General features: G+C 35.2%; 1 protein-coding gene across 2 annotated transcripts in view; it reads left to right on the top strand.

Annotated features, from left to right (window-relative positions):
* The window catches only part of LOC111153484 (N(alpha)-acetyltransferase 35, NatC auxiliary subunit), a 91,452-nt gene that overhangs the window by 61,449 nt on the left and 12,369 nt on the right, over window positions 1-17,634 (top strand). For both annotated transcript variants that reach the window (XM_022512526.1, XM_022512527.1), the window contains exons 13-17: window positions 1,684-1,743; window positions 6,118-6,224; window positions 14,358-14,424; window positions 16,031-16,129; window positions 16,738-16,916. In XM_022512526.1, coding sequence (XP_022368234.1) covers window positions 1,684-1,743; window positions 6,118-6,224; window positions 14,358-14,424; window positions 16,031-16,129; window positions 16,738-16,916 — 512 coding nt within the window. The remainder of the gene's footprint in view (window positions 1-1,683; window positions 1,744-6,117; window positions 6,225-14,357; window positions 14,425-16,030; window positions 16,130-16,737; window positions 16,917-17,634) is intronic.

Here is a 17,634-nt window from a genome sequence, read left to right on the forward strand (position 1 = left end):
TGAATTAAACATTGGTGTTTAATTCAACACCAATGTTTAATTCATGGAGCATGACAGAACTCTCAGGAAGGTCTCTGGGTTTCTGACTTGCAGATCTTGATACACACTCTGCTGTTCACCAAAATGCAGAAATTCCCAAAGACCTTCAGTCAGCTTACGCTCTTAATGAAGCTGAATTTGAAGTGCCTTTAAGATACTTATGCAGAGATATTGAATAGATATTAACTCTGTGGATAGAGTTTAGAAGTCAATACTAGATATATAATTTTGGAACTATTACAGGTAGTAATTGAAGCATTGGTATGGTGAAGATTGTGAGGGAAAAAGTTTATGGCTTGAGAAAAGAAAATAGTCTGGAACTACACTTGGAACCTACTGCACAGGCCGAGAAGTGGCAACAAAGGAAGAAACTCGTGAAAGTCATTTAAAAGGTTTTATTTTACCAGAAGGAAGTCCTTTCAGATACTGAGAGGTCAGATGAAAGAAGTGAATTAGGTCCAAGACAAATGTCGACTGGATTTGGTGTCAGAGGACAGTGGTGACTAGAGTGAAAAACTAGGCTAGTGTGTGTTGATGAGGAGGGGCCATTGAGTAAGTAGAGATGGTTAAGTCCGCTCTTTCAGAAAGTTTAGCTGAGAAGGCAGCAGTTGAGAGAGAACTGTGGAGCATGTGACAGTTTCTTTTTAAAGATGGGGGGAAATTGACCGCTTAAATATGAATGGGGAGGATCTGGAAGAGAGGGAGAAGTTAAATATCTAGGACAGACAAGGATGGATTCTTGACATTGTGTAATGTTCCTGAAAAGACAGGAGGGAATGGAGTCCCTAGTACAAATGGAGGGTTTTCATTGTTAAAGTGGGCAAGGAAGGGATCTGAGTACAAATGTGGGTTCAGTTTGATAACGTTTAGAGGCTGAAGTGGAGGGATTTCCTGTTGATAAATGACTTAGTTTTCTTTGTAATGTTAAATGGGAGGACATCTATAGCAGAGAATATTTACTTTGAGAAGTGTGAGGAAGGTATAAAAGTTAATTGTGAAAAAAGTGAATTGACTAGAGAAACTTGGTAGGTTTTGGCAGAACACTCATTTAAATTGAGGATCATGAGTCTGGAAAACACACAAAAAATAGGAAAATTATAAATAACTACTATCCTATAATATACAGAAGCTAACATTGTAGTGTATTTTCTTACCTTTTCTCTTTTATCTATGTATAAACCCATATGTAGTTTTTCTAAGCATATCTTTTGGATGTCGAAAAAATCAAGAAGTCAGTTATATAAATCCAGTTGGCCTGGTTACTTGGTATTTATTTTTGTGAAGTAGGAAGTAAACCTCTGCTCTTAGTTAGCAGATTATTATTAATGCTGTTAATTTTCATGGTGTGCAAATTCATTTGGATCCACACAATTCTACTGGTCAGTTAAAAAAAAAAAGTCTCCAAAATCATTCATTGTCCCATTGATACAATTAAGACAGTTCCAATAGACATGATCCTTAGCTCTCTGTCATTTTTTAACTCTGGTAGTATATATATCGCTTCTTGGCCTTTTGGCTGAGATCAAGTGTAACTCTGGTAGTATATAATTTGCAGAAGGTTCTGGTAAAAATTACATGATATATACAGACATTTCCAGCTTTTATTTAATCTATTAATGACATTATTTTTTCTCTGTGTATCAGGATTTTTTCTGTGAATTTAGTGAACAATCACCTTGTGTTCTTTCAAGATCTCTATTGCAAGTAAGTTCTATTTAGTATTGCAGTACTTCTTTAAACATCAAATTTTGCATGTGTTGACATTGCTTTATTGATTGCTAGAACAAAAGTAGATGCTCTTAAAGGATATCAACAGTTAGTGTTATATTTTTGTGTTAGAAGTATTGGAATATTAGACATTCATTAAGATCATATCCTGGGCTGTAAAACAAACCTTAATAATGTAAAAACAATTGAAATCATACAAAGTATGCTCTCTAAATATTTTGGAATTAAACTAGTAATCAGTAACAAAGATATTTGGAAATTTTCCAAATATTTGGAAATTAACACACTTCTAAACCAAACTCAGGATCCAAGAGGAAGTCTTGAGGATAATTAGAAAATATTTTGAACTGAATGAAATTGAAAATAAAACCTACAGAATCTGTGGGATATAATCAAAGCAGTGCTTAGAGGAAAATTTATAAGATTAAATCTTTATATGAGAAAAAGAAGAAAGTGGTTGCCAGAGGGATTGGAGGTGGGAGTGGAGAGTGAAATAGGTGAAGGGGCTTAAGAGATACAAACTTTCAGTTATAAAATAAATAAGTCACAGGAGTGAAAAGTACAGCATGTGGAATATAGTCAATAATATTGTAATAACTTTGGTGACAGATGGTAACTACACTTACCATGGTGAGCATTTCACAGCGTATGGAATTGTTGAATCATTGTGTTGTACACCTGAAACTAATATAAGACTGTTAACTATACTTCAGTTAAAATTTTTTTAAAAGAAAGGTCTGGATAATTTAAGGTTCTACTTTTAAAAAAAAGCAGATGAAACTCAAAGCAAGCAGAAGAAAGGAAATACTAAAGATAAAAGCAGAAATCAGTAAAATAGGAAACAGTACCAGTGAAGAAAATTGATGTAACCAAAAACTTCGTTCTTTTGAAAAGATGAAGGGGTGCCTGACTGGCTCAGTTGGAAGACTGTGTGACTCTTGATCTCAGAGTTGTGAGTTTGAGCCCCACGTTGGGTATAGAGATTACTTAAATAAACAACACTTTAAAAAAATTAACCGAGCCTTAAAAAAAAAAAAAAAAAAGAGATCGATAACATTGAAGAACCTCTAACCAGACAAAAGAAGAAAAGAAGATACAGATGAATAGTATCAGGAATGAAAAAGTATTACTACAGATCCCAAAAGGGTCTATAAAAGGTTATATGGGAAATATTATAAAGAACTCATGTCCATAAATTCAAAAACATAGATGAAATGCATCAGTTTCTTGAAGGACATCACCAAAACTCACAACAAAAGAGATAACTTGAATGGTCCTGTATCTGTTAAAGAAATTGAATTCATAATTTAAAAACCTTCTAAAAAGAAAATTCCAGGTTAATTCTGTATAGTCTGTTCCAGAAAATAGAAGAACCAACAATACTCATGGTATAAAGCCAGCAATATCTCAGTAGCAAAACCAAAGACATTAAAAGCATGGAAAATTATAGACATATTATGAGCATAGACAGAACAACCTTAAAGTATTATCATATCAAATTTGACATTATATAAAAAAAGATAATACATCATGACCAAGTTGTTTTTTTTCCAAAAATGAAATCCTGGTTCAGCATTCAAAAATCAGTCAGTGTAATCCACCATACAATCTAAAGTCTCAGTAGATTCAGGAAAAGCATTTGACATAATTCATCCTCCAGTCATGATAAAAACTCTCAGCAAAACTAGGAATAGAAAAGAACTTCCTTAACCTGATAAAGGGAATGTACAAAAATATCTGCAGCCAACATCATACTTCATGATGGGAAATTAAATCCTTTCCTCCTAAGATTGGGAGTAAAATGAGGATATCTGCTTTCTCACTCCACTGTTTTTCAACATAGTACAGATGGTCCACAATTTAAGTGGGTTTGACTTAAGATTTATAAACTTTATGATGGTGTGAAAGGGATGTGCATTCAGTAGAAACCATACTTTATTATTTTGCATTTTGATCTTTTCAGTATGCAGTGTAATACTCTCTTATGATACTAGGCATGACCGGTGAGTCATAGCTCCCACTCAGCCACAGGATATTAGGGCAAACAACTGATTTAACCATTCCGTTTTTCACTTTTTTTAGTATAGCATTCAGTAAATTACAAGAGATATTAAGCACTGTATTATCAAATAAGCTTTGTGTTAGGTGATTTTGCCCCACAGTAGGCTAATGTTCTGAGCATGTTTAAGTAGGCTAGGCTAAGCTGTGATGTTCAGTCTGCTAGATGTATGAAATGCATTGCAACGTAAGAGTATTTTCAACTTACAGTGGGCTTATTGGGACATAAGCCAATCATCAAAAGTTGAGGGGGAGCTGTATTGGAAATTTTAGCCAGTGAAAAAAGGCAGGAAAAAGAAATAAAAGGCATAGTTGAAAAGGGAAAAGATATGTTTTTACAGACATTACTTTCTATATAGAATGTCAGGGAATCTACAAAGAAGTTCCTAGACCAGATGGGTGAGTTTAAGGAGAACAAAGGGTATGAGGTCAATATCCAAAAGCAATTGTATTTCTATATATTTGCAGTGAGCAATGGGAAGTAAAAAATTTAAAAACAGTACTATTTGTAATAACACAAAAAATGAAACACTTAGGTATAAATCTAACACCTGTTTATAGGACCAATATGCTAAAAAACTACAAAGTACTGGTGAAAGAAATCAAAGACCTAAATGAATGGAGAAATATACCTTGTTTGTGGATTGGAAGAATTAATATTTCTAAGATGTTAATTCTCCCCAGAATTTACCTACAGATTCAGAGCATTGTCAACAAGCTGATTCTAAAATTTATATGGAAAGACAAAAGAATTAGAATAGCCAGAACAGTTGTGCAGAAAAGCAGACTTAGGGAGCTATCTGACTGCAGGACAGGTATGGTATTGGCAAAATGGATCAGTAGAACCAGAGGAGAGTCTAGAAAAGTCCTATTCTTTAATTAGGCCTTTATTATATAGTACTGTATACTGTTACATAGTATTTTATAGTCCTTTTTATATAGTATATAGTACTGTATACTACATGGTCATATACATGGTCAACTGATCAGTTATTAATATGGTCAGTTATTTTTTTACAAAATACAAAAGCAAATCAGTGGAGAAATGGTAGTCTTTTCCGCAGTGGTACAGGAAGAATTGGACAGACATATGCAAAAAAAATGACTCAGAATGCATCATAAATCTAAAAGGTAAAACTATAAAACTTCAAGAAAGGATAAGAGAAAATCTTTGTGACTTTAAAAGATGGAATTCTTAGGTATGGCATCAGAAACAATTCGTAAAACATGACCAATTTAGAACTTTATTTCTGTGAAGACATTGTTACAGAAATGAAAAGAGATTCTACAGAATGGAGAAAATATGTGCAAATCCATGTGTGGCATAGGACTTGTATCATACAAAGAACTTTATAAACACAACAGTAAGAATAGACTACCGCTTAGTTTTTAAAATGAGCAACAAATTTAAACACTAAAGTATGAAAATATAAGGATATGCAAACTAAAACCACAGTGAAATACCACTCTCCACCTTTTATAATACCTTCTTAAAAAGAAAAAAAAAAAACCTACAATAGCAAGCCCAGGTGAGGATGCATTTACTGATAGGAATGTGAAGTGCTGTGGCCACTTATAAAACAATTTGTCAGATTCTTATAAAATTAAATATACAAATCCCACTCCTGCTTAATATTTGCCTACGAAAAGTGAAGTACTGTGTTCTCCTGGAATCTTGTCTGCAAATGTTCATAGCTGTTTTGTTCACGATCACCCAAAACTGGAAACAACCCACATGTGTTAGGAAATCAAGGAAGGGATAGTATAGCAAATAATAAAATACACTGAAGTCATTAAGGGAAGAAACTTAAATGCAAATTATTATTAAATAATGTATTCTTTAATCATGAAATCTATTTTTCCAATTTCAGAAAGTGTGTATGTATTCCAAAACTTTCATTAGAGACAGATTATCAACTAATATTGATAATCATTTGCTGTTTCATATTATATGAAGCCCTCTTTCTTACATACTAGCTTATTTGGCATACTCAGACTAGTCAGTTCACTTTGACTAGTTTACTGTCACTATCCTGGACATGGGAAATACATGTTCCTGCACATTTTTTTATTTTCCTTCATCAGAATACATCTTAATAGGGATTAATAAGTAATACCCATTGTTGAATTAGTGATTTATTGATTGATTGATTTCCACGAGGTTTTTATACTTTAATCTCTCCTTTAATCTGCAGTATTTATAAGAAATGTGTTCATGCCATAGTAATGACAATTATATGTATAATGTATTAAAATTTGATAGCATTACTAATATATAACATTTGTTTTAAGACCACTTTCTTGGTGGATAACAAAAAGGTCTTTGGAACCCATCTCATGCAAGACATGGTGAAGGATGCACTCCGGTCTTTTGTCAGTCCTCCGGTGCTCTCCCCAAAGTAAGTACCCTAAGACTTTTTATAGTGAATGTATTTCTTAAAAGCCCCAATTCTCTGTGCTTCTTTATAGCCAAGGCATAAAAACTATTGTAATCAAATCTTCATGTAAAAAAACCCAAAAAACTCAATCATATTAAAATTACTTGATTTCTGCTGCATATTATTTAGATTTAAACTGAGGTTTTTGTGAGGTTGACATTAGGCCCCATATGAGAAGAAAACCTTACAAAGAATTATCAAATTCAGTAAGTTGCATTTATTCTTACTGTGTGCAAAGCACTGTGTCAGGGAAGCACTTTGGGAATAATTATAAAAAAAACAAGATAAGGTCTCTTCTCAGTGCTCTGAGTCTAGATAAACATAGAAAATACAAATAATTGATCCATAAATTAACATTAGAGCAGTGGCTCTACCAGAAACATGTTGCCATAAGAAGCTGGAAAAGATTTCATGCAACAAGAAATCATTACTTGTGTTGGCATTTTGGAAAATGAATAGAGCTTTTCCAAAGGAGACGGAAGAAATGTGCTGTTATTTCTCAAGCAAAAAAACCAGCATGTCTGAAGACACGGGCATATGAATTATATATTTTAAGAACAGTTAGTGGTTCAGCATTCAATTTGTTGAGTAAATCATGCCACGTCTCACATAAAACTTTTTCCTCTCCTAACTTGGGTTTCCCAAAAGCCTTTTCCCAAAAGGTTTCTCAAATCCTGAGACAGTTCATAAAACCTTAGAAAGTATTCCAAGGAAAAACCAGCAGGGTTGTGGGCAAGTGGGACATAAAAAGGAAGAAAACCACACAGAGGTATACTTCATGGAAAGTAACTCTGATTGGGTCCTGTTGGGGAACTGTGGAGACAGTGTGGGTTGCAGCTCAGAGTTGTCCTTGTCAGGGACAAAACAAAGGGAGCCTGAGAACTACCCACACCGGAATCAGTTAAGGACTGTCTCAGGGAGGAGGTAAATTCCCAGGCATTCAGTGTTGGTTATATTCCCTGTTTCAGTCCCAATAAAAGCCAAAGCCCTTATGATTGAGCCTGGGAGGTCCCATATACTGTGGTCTAGACTCCTGTTCTGATGCCTCTCCGGCTTCATCATCTCTTACCCCTCTCTCCTCATCTCCTTTGCTTCAGCCACCTTGCCCTCCTTGTTATTCTGGAAACATATAGGTTGGCTCTCACCCTGCAGCCTTTACACAGAGTCTGTGGTGGAGGGCATTTTACAGAAATGCCCAGGACTGACTCCCCTCACCATCTTCAAGTCTGTTTAAATTCACCTCAGTAAGGACTGCTTTGATTAGACTATTTAAAAAGTGCATCCTCAGGGCTCCTGGGTGGCTCAGTGGATTGGAGCCTCTACCTTCGGCTCGGGTCATGATCCCAGGTCCTGGGATGGAGCCCCGCGTCAAGCTCTCTGCTCAGCAGGGAGCCTGCTTCCCCTTCTCTCTCTGCCTGCCTCTCTGCCTACCTGTGATCTCTGTCTGTCAAATAAATAAACAAAATCTTTAAAAAAAAAAAAAAAAGTGCATCCTCCATGCTGCCTCAGCCCATCACTGCCTTTCTCTCTCCTATAACGACTTTCCTTACATACTGTATAATTTACTTACTCGCTATGTGAAGAAGTCTATATGTACCATACAGTTCTTCACTATGTTTATTTCTTTATTTTTTATGTTTTTTTTTTCCCCACTATGTTTATTTCTTATTTCCCTGTCTCCTCCCTCCCACTCCCATTAGAATATAAACACCACAAGGTCAGGGCAGGTGGTTTTGGCTCTTTGTTCATTAAGGTATCACAGGTGCTAGAACAGTGTCTACAGTATGAATTGTCAGTACATGATAAATCTTTGTTGAATGAGTGAATAAATAAGCAAATGGGAGTTGGATGATTAAGATAGTTTGGGGTTAGACTTGAGAGTTGTGAATGGTTTGGTAAAATATGGTCTTTATTTTAGGGTCAGTGAGGAAGTGCTCAGGTTTTTAGGAGGGAATTGGCATAGTATAGTATGTATTTTTTCATGGGAAACAAACTGATAATGGGGCAAAGTGGTGAGGTAGGCTAATTCAGTACTACAAGCGAGAAATGATGAAGGATTAAACTCTGAGAATATAAAGGAGAGGACAGATTGGAAGAACATTTCAGAGGTAGAATTAATAGGATGTGATAACTGACTCAGCAGGGGAAGAAAAGGAATAAGAAGGTAATGAAGTTGCTTTAAAAATTAAAAATTAAAAGAAAAAAAAGACATGTCTAGTGGCATTCTTTTTCAGGATTATCTTGGCTCTTCCCTGGTTAACCCTTTATTGGATATGTGGTTTGCAAATATTATCTCCTGTAGGTTGCCTTTTTGTTTTGTTGATTGTTTGCTGAACAGGAGCTTTTCCCTCTGATGTAATCCCACTGTTTATATTTGCTTTTGTTGCCTTTGCTTTTGGTGCAAAATCAAAAAATCACTACCAGCATCAATGTGAAGGAGCTTATCCCCTGTGCTTTCTTCTAATACACAGTTTCAGGTCTTACATAGAAAAGTATTTTTATGCTCTTTAATCCATTTGAGTCGATTTTTGTGCATGGTGTAAGATAAGGATCCAGTGTTTTTCTTTTACGTGTGGCTGTCCAGAATTCCCAGTATTTTTTATTGAAGAGACTGTCTTTTCCCCATTGTGTATTCTTGACTTGTTTGTCAAAAATTAAATGACCATATACAATTGCTTTTTTCCCCCTTGGCTCTCTGTTCTGTTTTATTGATCTGTGTGTCTGTTTTTATGCCCATATCATTCTGTTTTGATAACTGTAGCTTTTTTAGTATAGTTTGAAATCAGGGATTGTGATACCTCTAGCTTTTTTATTCTTTGGGTATTCAGGGTGTTTTGTAGTTCTATATAAATTTTAGGATTATTTTCTCTGTATCTGTGAAACATGCTATTTGAATTTCAATGACGATTGCATTGACTCTGGAAATCACTTTGGATAATATGGACATTTTAACAATATTCTTCCAACGAAGAAGCACAGAATATCTTTCCATTTATTTCTGTCTTCAGTTTCTTTAATCAATATCTTACAGTTTTTAATGTATACATCTTTCACCTCCTTGGTTAAATTTACTCCTAAGTATTTTATTCTTTTTGGTGCTATTATAAATGGTGTTGTTTTCTTAATTTCTCTGACAGTTTATTATTATGTATAGAAGTACAACAGATTTTTGTATATTGATTTTCATATATTGATTTTTGCAACTTTACTAAATTTATTAGTTCTAACAGTTTTTTGATGGAATCTTTAGGTCTTTCTGCATATAATATGTCATCTGCAAATGGAGACAAAAGTTATTTTGAAATTTATAATTAAATATATTAAAGATTCAGATGTATAAACTGACAACTACCTATACTGCCATCCATTTTAAGCAACATTTTTACTTGGTTTTTATAAATTTCCCTTTTGGAGGATTGATAAAACTTGATAAATACTTAATGTATATTTATGTGAATTAATAAATTTTATCAGTTCCCTTTTGTAATAAATACAGTAAGTTGGTACCTGGTATTGCCCGAACCTTGTTGGGTTCTAGGGGAAAGAAAAACATATCTCCTAACAGGGAGCTTATAGTCTGGTGGGAAAGACTGAACAGTAGACAAATACGTAATGTGAGGTCATGGTAAGTGCTTTGTAGAAAGATAAAGGGATTGATGGATGTCTTAGGTATGATAGTTGTGGAAGACCTATTGCAGGTGATACATGAGAGTGAACTGAGGGAGTGAGCCATGCAGAATCAGGGGTGGGGCTTCCTGACAGTCAGCAACATCTGTAAGGTCCCAGAGTAGGGCTGAGTTTGAGTATCAAGGAGCAGCTAGTTTAATGAATTAAGTTATTGAGATAACCTCTAAATGAGCAATTCTCAAGCATTTTTGTCATGAAACACCTTTACATTCTTAAAAGTAATAGTAAAGACCAAAATAGCTTTTGTTTATGTAGGTCATATATATTGCTACCTACTGTTTTAGAAATTAAAAGAATACTTTAAAAGTATTTATTAGTTTTTTAGTTTTTTATTTTATTTTTTTATTTTATTTTTTTAAAGATTTTATTTATTATTTGACAGACAGAAATCACAAGTAGGCAGAGAAGCAGGCAGAGAGAGAGGGGGAAGCAGACTCCCTGCTGAGCAGAGAGCCCGATGCGGGGCTCGATCCCAGGACCCTGGGATCATGACCTGAGCTGAAGGCAGAGGCTTTAACCCACTGAGCCACCCAGGCGCCCCAGTATTTATTAGTTTTTTAAAAATAAGAGAACCGTTACATTAATGTGAATAACATCTTTATGGAAAATAACTGTTTTTAGGAAAAATTAGTGATGAAAGTGACAGTTTTACATCTTTGCAAACCTCTTTTCTGTCTCTCTTAATAGAAGATAGCTGGATTATTTTGACCTTCTGCTTTCAGTCTGTTGTAATATTGCATGCCACGTATTCTGGAAACCACCACTGTACACTTATGAGAGAATGAGTACAAAAAGAAAATAACATCTTAATATTGTGAGAATAGTTTCGACCTTGTATTCCCCTGGAAAGCATCCCCAGTCACCATCCCCAGCAGGGGAACCTGGGCCACATTTTGCAAACTACTCCCTGCAATTTCAATTCCTCCCTCACCCCATCCCTTCCTCCCACTCTGGTTATAGAGGTGACTACTGCACTACAGTTTGTGTCTCACTCTTATGAATGCTTGTACACCTCACCCAAATATGTGTATCTGGAAATGATACATCCATTTATTTTATATATATTAAGACTTCACATAAATATCACACTGTATACATCCTTTTGCAACATGATTTTTTTCATTCAACATTAAGGTTTTGAAATCATCCAGTTTGATCCATGCAGACTTACTTTACTCATTAAAATCCACCCTTTGAACACACTGAGTTTGTTTTGTTGTTTCTCTACAATTGGACATTTAAGTTGTTTCTAATTTATTGATGTTAAAAACAGAGCTGGGGGCACCTGGATGGCTCAGTTGATTGTGTGCCTAACTCTTGATTTTGGCTCAGGTTGTGATCTCAGGGTCCTGGGATTGAGCCCCATATCTGACTCCCTGCTCAGCGGAGAGCCTGCTTCTCCCTCTCCCTGCTTGTGCACTCTCGCTCGCGCTCTCTGTGCGCTCTCACTCTCTCTCTCTCTTTCGCTATCTCTCTCTCAGATAAGTAAATAAAATCTTTCAAAAAACAAAAACTGAAATTAATTGCTGATCATAGAATATGTACATCTTCAACTTTGCTAGTTTTGCTGAATTGCTTTCTGAAATAATTAAACCAATTTGTATGCCAGAAGACAGTATTTATGAATTCTAGTTTTCCCATACTTTGTTTGGACTTTGTCATTATCAGACTTAAGAATTTTTGACAATTTGATGTATGTGAAATATTGTCTATGTCTAATTTGCCTTTTTTCCTTTTCTGTTTAACAACCTTCCTTTAGCACTTTTATTATTAGCCATTTAGGTTTAATTACAGTTCAACCTACATTGTCTGAGGATTCCATATTTGCAAATCTTGCTTACTCGCTAAAAGATATTTGTAACCCTCAGTGGGTATTTGCTCCACTCTTGCTGAATTTGCCGACATGTGCAGAACAGCAAAAAAAATCTGAGTCATCCAGTGTTGAACAAGGCAGCTCTGTAAACAGCTCCATTAGATGCCATATTCTTCACATTTCTGTCCCTTTTTTGGTGAATTCATAGTTTCAGATGGCCTCCATGTGTAATTATGTGCTGTCTAGTATTCCTTAGCACAAGAAGGCTGTAGCATGCCTTCCAGTGAGAGTATATGTCTTAAAGATAAGCTTCACTCAGGCCTGACTTTGCTAATGATTCAGCAATGGACATTACATAAGGCATCTTTAAAGTTCTTTAGTGATCAGTTGATGAAAATGGTGTCATCAGAGGCTGGCAGGAACCTAACCCTGTATTTTACCCTAGCCGCAGTGTTTCTGTGTTGTCTAATTCAGTGTCCACCACAACTGTAAAGAACAGAACTATCATGAGTACCAAGAATAGACTGCATATATAACAAAGTTCATTGCATGATAATCTGTAAATATCATTCCACTCATTTTTTAAAAGATTTTATTTATTTTATTTTAGAGAGAGAGAGAAGGAGAATGTGGGGATGGGCAAAGAGGAGGGAAAGAATTTCAAGCAGACGTCTAAGCATGGAGCCCGATGTGGGGCTTGATTCCACAACCCTGAGATCATGACCTGAACCAAAACCAAGAGTGGGACCCTTAGCTGACTGAGCCACTCAGGCACCCCTGTTATTCCATTGACTTAAAATTCCAATGTTACAGATAAGAAATGTGATCCTGAAAAAAAAAAAAATAAACGTGATCCTTATCGGATTCTTTTTTTTTCCCTTCACTAATGATTTGACACTTTCTTCTGGAAGATTGTAAAGTTTCTTTTCTTTTCTTCTTTTTCTTTTTTGAGTTTAAGGGATTTACTGGAATGTACATCTGTCATTTTCAGCTAATCCTGTCAGGAAATCAGTCATTAAAGCCTCAGGTCTTCCAATCAGTAATTATCCTTTATTATTTTTTATGTAATTATTGCTTCACCTTCATCTGTTTTTTTCTTGGAGCTCCTCATATACTAAGTCCTCTAGATCTCTTCTCCACATTCTCCATACTTATCTCTTTTATTTATATTTATGTATATTTCTCTCTTTTGTTATTTTTGCCATGATGTGAGAAGGTTCTTCCTCTTGACCTTCAAGGTCTTAGTGTCTTTCTTCTATTGAATTTTTAAATTTGAAAATCCTAATTTTTGGATCCAGAAAATCTTTTTTTTTTTTTAAGATTTTATTTATTTATTTGACAGAGATCACAAGTAGGCAGAGAGGCAGGCAGAGAGAGGAGGAAGCAGGCTCCCTGCTGAGCAGAAAGCCCGATGCGGGGCTGATTCCAGGACCCTGAGATCATGACCTGAGCCGAAGGCAGCGGCTTTAACCTACTGAGCCACCCAGGTGCCCCCAGAAAATCTTTTTTTAAGAGCTTTATCTTACAATTTTTTTTTTAATTTATTTGACAGATCACAAGTAGGCAGAGAGGCAGGCAGAGAGAGAGGAGGAAGCAGGCTCCCTGCTGAGGAGAGAGCCCGATGCGGGGCTCGATCCCAAGACGCTGGGATCATGACCTGAGCCGAAGGCAGAGGCTTTAACCCACTGAGCCACCCAGGCGCCCCAAGAGCTTTATCTTAATCACCTTTTCTCTTGCCACCACCTCTTCCAGGCATTCTGCTTTTTCTTTTCGCTTGGCTGCTGCATGTACTGTCATTTTCCATTGCATGATTATGGCTCTGTTATCTCTGATGCTCTGGTCAGATTATATAGTTACGGCAAACACTGAGGAGTAGTACGTTGTCTGCTCCTGTCCATGCACCAGGGGAGTCTTTGCTTTTCCCCATCTTCTTAGGTGCACTGACCTCCCACTTCAGGGATGGAAAAAAACAATCTTCCCACCAATTCAGCCCCTGTATTTCCTCTAGGGCTAGGCAGGTAGCAGATCCTCCCAGACTGTGCTCAGGCGGGCTTTAGTCAAGAAGTGATGCTATTAACTGAGATAAGGAACACCACAAGGAAACCACTGCATGAGGAGAGAAGTTGAGGTACCAGAAATTTATAGGTGATGATTTTGGCCAGTGGTTGGAAATGTGGATACATCTTGAAAAAATTAGGATTCTGTATGGTATTTTCTTTGTAATTACTATTATGAGCACAGTCCCAGGAGAATGTCAGTTGTAGAAAAATAAATAGCATTGCAGTAGGGTTATAAAAAAGTGGCACTTTGGAATTTTTCTTCTCTTGTTAATTTCATCTTGTTGGATTCAACTCTGTCCAAAGATAGAGCTGAAAGAATTGGAAACAGTGTACATTTATGTGAATAACACAGTGATAGTGAAATATTTCCTAATCTAATGCTAGTTTTTTTTTTCTAATTCTAGTTTTTAATTTAGCAATGTATTTGATTCCATTTTCTCTTTTTCCCACCTTCTTTGTTGGTAGCACTTATAGTAATCACTGCTGCTTTTTGTAGGCCAAATAGTTTGATTTTAATGAGTATTATCTTAACAGGTGCTGCCTGTATAATAATCACCAGGCTAAGGACTGTATTGACTCCTTTGTTACTCACTGTGTTCGGGTAAGAGCTACAATTTTGGACCATTATGATGGATACTTTAAAAATTGTGGGGTGTAATTCCTTCAGTAGCATTAATTTTTGTTATTTTTTTATCTGACATTTCTTACTTGTTTTCATTGAATAAATAAATAATTTCTGTCTCCTCTTATACTCAAGTAGATAGCTCTCTAACCTGAAGTATTCCTGGCAGGTTGTTAGATACTGAGGCACTTTTGATGTCTTCACTATAACCCCCAGGAAAACAGGATAAGTTGTACACATTTTTTGTAAATGGGTACAAAAACTACTTATTTTTGACCTTTTAAACAAGGAATGTTTGTAAAAGTTCCAGATACCTTCTCTTTGTAGTACATTAATGAACAGGATTATAGTAAAATTGAAATTATTGATGTAGACAAGATCACAAGTTTATTTCAAATCTCAGGGAATTAGAAAAAAATACAAATCTTGTAGTGGATTAAATTAATCATAAATCATTTTTATTTAATTATATAAACATTTCTCTTGGAGAACTGAAGCAGTCAGTTTTGGGTACCTAATTCCAGTTATTAAAATATGTATATACATACATATAAGAAGGCAGCATGGGATGGTGAAAGAACTAAAAGGCCAGATTTCATTTTTATCATTAATATTTTATCATTATCATACAGGTCACTTTACTTTTCTATACACTTCCCAGTCTTTAAAAAGTGAGGTGTTAATACTGCCCCTGTACTTCTTAGAGTCTAGTTATTGATCAAGTGAGATAATATCTGTCAAACTGTACAAATTTAAAATGATACCTTCTAATTCATGTTTCTTAAATCAGAGCATCCTACCATTCATGTGAACTGTCTGATTAGTGAAGTATTATAATATTTTATTATGTAGAATAGGAATAGAAGTTTCTAGAGAACAACTGACCCTTGAACAACACGGATTTGAACTGTGCAAGTCCACTCATACACAGATTTTCTTCGATATAGTAACAGTACTATAAATGCATTTTGTTCTTCTTAGGATTTTCTTAATAACATTTTCTTTTTTCTAACTTACTTTATTGAAAGAATACAGTATATAATACAGACACAAAATAGGAGTTAACTGACTGTGTATACGTTCTCAGTAAGGCTTCTAGTCAACAGCAGGCTATTAGTAGTTAAGTTTTTGGAGAGTCAAAGGTTATACATGGATTTTTGATTGAATGGGGTGTAAGTGCCCCTAACGTTTGTGTTATTCAGGGTTCAACTGTATTAGCCCTTATTCAAGCCTTATAATTGTTCTGGTGTGTTTAAAGCAGCACAGAAATGTCACCCTTGAACGTTGGCTTATAGCGGGAAATAAGCAGAAAAGAAATTATTCTCTTAAAATCTAAAGATCAAAGTAAGATATTTTTGCCATATGAAAACAAGTTTCATTAACAGCTACTTTCTTCTGGCTGTTGATAAATTCTCATGTTGAGTTTCCTTAAAAAGAAATGCCTGTAAGAAATATGCACAGTCCTGATTCTTAAATCCACAGTATTTTCCCCCCTTAAACTCCATTTTGAAAATTTGGAATGTTAATTTTCTTTAGTGCCAAGTAGTTTTATGTTGCCAGTTAACAAACTGTATGTGTCTTACAGCCCTTCTGTAGTCTTATTCAGATCCACGGACATAATAGGGCTCGACAGAGAGATAAGCTTGGTCATATTCTTGAGGAATTTGCTACCTTGCAGGATGAGGTAAGAGCCCACAAGTTGTCCTCCCTTCCAGAATTAAGATATTCAGGTACCTTGATCAGATTTTTAAAAAATAATTCTTTGGGATGATATTTTGACTGTTTAATTTTTCAGTGTGATGATTTTATTTTTAACTTGTAACATGTAACATGTAACATGTAACAATTTCATGTATCAAAGAAAGAGTTTACAAAAAGAGAAAGTAATCCAAACTGAGAAACATCTTAAATTATTTCTTGGATAATCAGAATAAATTATAAAATATATGTAGAACTATGGTTTTGCAACAGGTTCACATTCTAATAAAATTTTTAACTTGTAAGCAGCAATATTAATTGGTAACATAACTTAAGACCTGAAGTCAATATTTTGTATTTTTGACTTATAAAGTGTCTTTTTAGTTTAAGGAGTATTTACACAAACGTTATCCACTGTGAAATGAGAAGTTTAAATCTAACCAAAAATGTTTTGAAAGTGCAAGTTCTTTATGTGACAAGTTTTACATTTTCTGCTTAAATGCTATTTTAGCTGGTTTGTTTTTGTTTTTGTTTTTTTTAATTCTCTCATTACCTTGAAAAGAAAGTCAATATTATAACATTTTATTCTGATAGGCAGAGAAGGTTGATGCAGCCCTTCACACTATGCTGTTGAAACAGGAACCCCAAAGGCAACATTTGGCCTGTTTAGGTACCTGGGTCCTTTATCATAACCTTCGAATTATGATCCAGTATCTTCTGAGTGGCTTTGAATTGGAGCTCTACAGCATGCACGAGTACTACTACATATATTGGTAAGAGAACAGCATGAGTTAAAATTGGCGGTGGGTAGAGTAGATAAGATCTGAGAGAGCATCTGTAGAACAGAAGATAATTTCAGGGTACTTTTTCATTTAATGTATTTTAACTTTAGTTGTGGGATAATTGGGAAATGTCTACTAAAAATTAGAGCCAGATCATCTTGAACATCTATCTTTAAGTGCTATAACAGCATACAAATACATTTTTTTCCAGCTATTGAGTATTTATTTAAAAGCTAATAAAAGTGGCTCCAAAGTAAATGGATTAATTGAAGAGCTTTCATTTGTTTGTAGAGAGAAAAATTAACACACATTTAGTCCTGACTTTAGTGATGCTGGGTGCTAGCTGTAGAATGTACTTAACTGAATTAAAGTTCAAAATCTGAACCAGATCTTTCCTCTGAGAAGAAACTGTGGCTAAGATTATCATTGGGAGCATAACTGTTGAAACTGCTGTCCTGGGGATTTATCTCAGGAGCTTGGAAGGAGCTGATAAGGGATCACCGTCCTCAGCCAGTAGTTCTTCACTTTCATTTGAGGATGAGAAACCTAGTAAGAGGGTGCTTGGAAATACCGTAGGCATGGGAAAGCTGCCACAGGAAAAAAAATAGTAAGAGCCAATGATCTTTTTCTTAGTTTGGCCAAGGATGGTGGTAATTTATTAAAATAATAACCAGTGTTGCTCATGACAAACAGCTAAGTTTAGTGTATA

Source organism: Enhydra lutris, unplaced genomic scaffold (assembly GCF_002288905.1).
Source record: "Enhydra lutris kenyoni isolate GAN:26980312 unplaced genomic scaffold, ASM228890v2 scaffoldscaffold33, whole genome shotgun sequence".
NCBI classification, from domain to species: domain Eukaryota; kingdom Metazoa; phylum Chordata; class Mammalia; order Carnivora; family Mustelidae; genus Enhydra; species Enhydra lutris.